Source organism: Helobdella robusta, assembly GCF_000326865.2.
Source record: "Helobdella robusta unplaced genomic scaffold HELROscaffold_43, whole genome shotgun sequence".
Classification (NCBI taxonomy): domain Eukaryota; kingdom Metazoa; phylum Annelida; class Clitellata; order Rhynchobdellida; family Glossiphoniidae; genus Helobdella; species Helobdella robusta.
The window spans coordinates 1,445,572-1,448,071 of record NW_008705028.1 but is presented as its reverse complement, the minus strand read 5'-3'; the positions used below and the strand labels follow the sequence as shown (position 1 = coordinate 1,448,071).

The 2,500-nt window shown below is 41.8% G+C and overlaps 1 protein-coding gene across 1 annotated transcript in view; it reads left to right on the top strand.

Moving 5' to 3' along the window:
• The window catches only part of HELRODRAFT_177663 (hypothetical protein), a gene marked incomplete at both ends in the record, with an annotated part of 9,798 nt that overhangs the window by 1,846 nt on the left and 5,452 nt on the right, over positions 1 to 2,500 (top strand). Inside the window, 5 exons of the mRNA XM_009025808.1 lie at positions 120 to 320; positions 708 to 756; positions 932 to 956; positions 1,701 to 1,775; positions 2,194 to 2,317. Coding sequence (XP_009024056.1) covers positions 120 to 320; positions 708 to 756; positions 932 to 956; positions 1,701 to 1,775; positions 2,194 to 2,317 — 474 coding nt within the window. The remainder of the gene's footprint in view (positions 1 to 119; positions 321 to 707; positions 757 to 931; positions 957 to 1,700; positions 1,776 to 2,193; positions 2,318 to 2,500) is intronic.

The window sequence follows — 2,500 nt, the reverse complement described above, 5'->3', positions numbered from 1 at the left end:
CGCCGAACATGCTGTGATTCTCATCAACAATTGCATTTCTGACAGTCTCAATCCGATTTTTATTCGCATGACGTATAAAATGCTCTCTGACCCAATTCCAAACTCAACCCCCTCCTCAGGTCGATAAACATCATCGTTCTGCCTCAGAACCTCACGTACTGCCCCTCCGACCTGACCACGGACAACAAGGGCAGCTACGTGTGGCCACAGACGCTAGTGGGCGTCGAAGTGGCGCTTCCATGTGTGTCCACCGCTGATGACGAGAGGGCCAGGAGGAAGTGTGGCTGGGGAGGGGAGTGGATGGATTCTGACACGTCTAGGTGGGGCTACGTCATCTACGTCATCTAAGTTTATGACGTCATCGTCGACGGCCTGATTGTCATCGTTATTATCTATCATTCATTTGGTGTCATCTTTTTAATCGGGTGGTTCTCTATCCCATTTCATCACCGCTTCATCATCCGCATCACACTCGCCATCTACATCATCATCATCATCAAACTGTATTATCACCATCATCATCTGAATTGCCACATCATCATCATCATCACCACCACCATCTGGATTGCCACATCATCATCACCATCATCATCATCATCATCATCATCATCATCATCATCACCATCATCTGAATTGCCACATCATCATCATCATCAACATCATTATCATCATCATCATCATCATCATCATCATCACTTCCTCTCCAGCTGCCTCCACGAAGATCTCATCACTCGCATCCTCAAGGAATCAGCTTCCGTATGTTTTTCTTAATTTTCTAATTTTTTGGTTTATTATTTTGTACTATCAATTACTCATTTAATTAGCTAGTAATTAATTAATTAATTATTAAATAATTAATTAATTAATCAATTGATTACTAGATTGATTGATGTATGTATTCGTAAGTTTATTAAGATTTCACTTTGTTCAGGCATTGAGGTACATGAACGAGGACGGTGAGTGATTCGTGAAGAAAATAAATAAAATGAACCCTCAAAGGTACCAATAAGATGGGGAAGGTGTGAAATAAAGGAAAATATTCATTGGCGCCAGGCCACTTCAAACGCTTCAAACGTCTATTCTTAATGCATTGTTACAGACATGTGAACATACGAAGCGTGAACCGTTACTGAATTATTAGTGAATTTATTGAACATAGGTGAATTATTATTATTATATATTCAGGCAGATATAGCATGTAGGAAGCATAAGGTTAAACAGCTGACGATTTAATTAGGTCAGGCTGTTGCAAACAGCTGACGATTTAATTAGGTCAGGCTGTTGCAAACAGCTGACGATTTAATTAGGTCAGGCTGTTGCAAACAGCTGACGATTTAATTAGGTCAGGCCGTTGCAACCACGGCAAACAGTAAACATTCACTAAAAATGAATAACAATAGACATGAATGTCAAACATTCCGGATGACAGTTTTAAAACGCCATGGAATGGATGATGATGACGTCATCAAACAGAGGCACGTGGACAAACGCCGGCTGCTACATCATTGATGACGACGACGACGATGCAGCGGCTGCTGCAACTGATAATGATGATGATGATGAAAACTTCAATGGTGACAGCAATGATGATAACGTTGGAACTGCGAAAAAGTTCGTGATCGTCAAAAACCACCATCATCGCCACCATGGTGGTAGCCACGATGACTACGACGACGATGATGACGACGACGACGACAAAGATGTCGTCCACAACATCGATCATTACGTCAAGTTCACGTGCAACAAATTTGGCACGTACACGTTGGCCGAGGCAAGTCAGAAGCAAATTAATGCTAGTACCGCTACTGCTGGCGCTGATACCACTACAACTACTATTATTTTTACCACTACTACTACTACTACTACTGCTGCTGTTGCAACTAGTACTATTGATACTACTACTACTACAATTACTACTACTACTACTACAATTACTACTACTACTACTACTGCTACTACTACTATTACTTTTACCACTACTACTACTGCTGCTGCAACTACTTCTACTACTACTACTTCTACTGCTACTATTTTTACTATTATTACAATTACTTCTACTACAACTACAACAACAACAACTACTACTACTAATCTCGCTACTAACACACTGAATAAATAATGAATAATTATAAACAAATTAAATAAATCATAAACTGTAAACGAATCGCCTCCAGTCGCCACTGCCTCTCCCAGCCACCAGCGGCCTGACGCTGCTGCTGATGTCTATGAAGAGGATTGACGTCATCGTCTGCGTTGGCTCACTCATCACCATTGCTACACTGGTCGTCATCATCTGCATCTATGCCAAACACTACAGGTATGTACCGGTGGTGGTATGGTGTGGTGTGGTGTAGTGTGGTTTGGTGTGGCGTGTTGTGGTGTGGTGTGGCTGGTGTGGCGTGGCGTGTTGTGGTGTGGCTGGTGTGGCGTGGCGTGTTGTGGTGATTAAAATCCTAATGGTCATCTATTTGGTGGTGTTACGATGATTGATGACGTTATA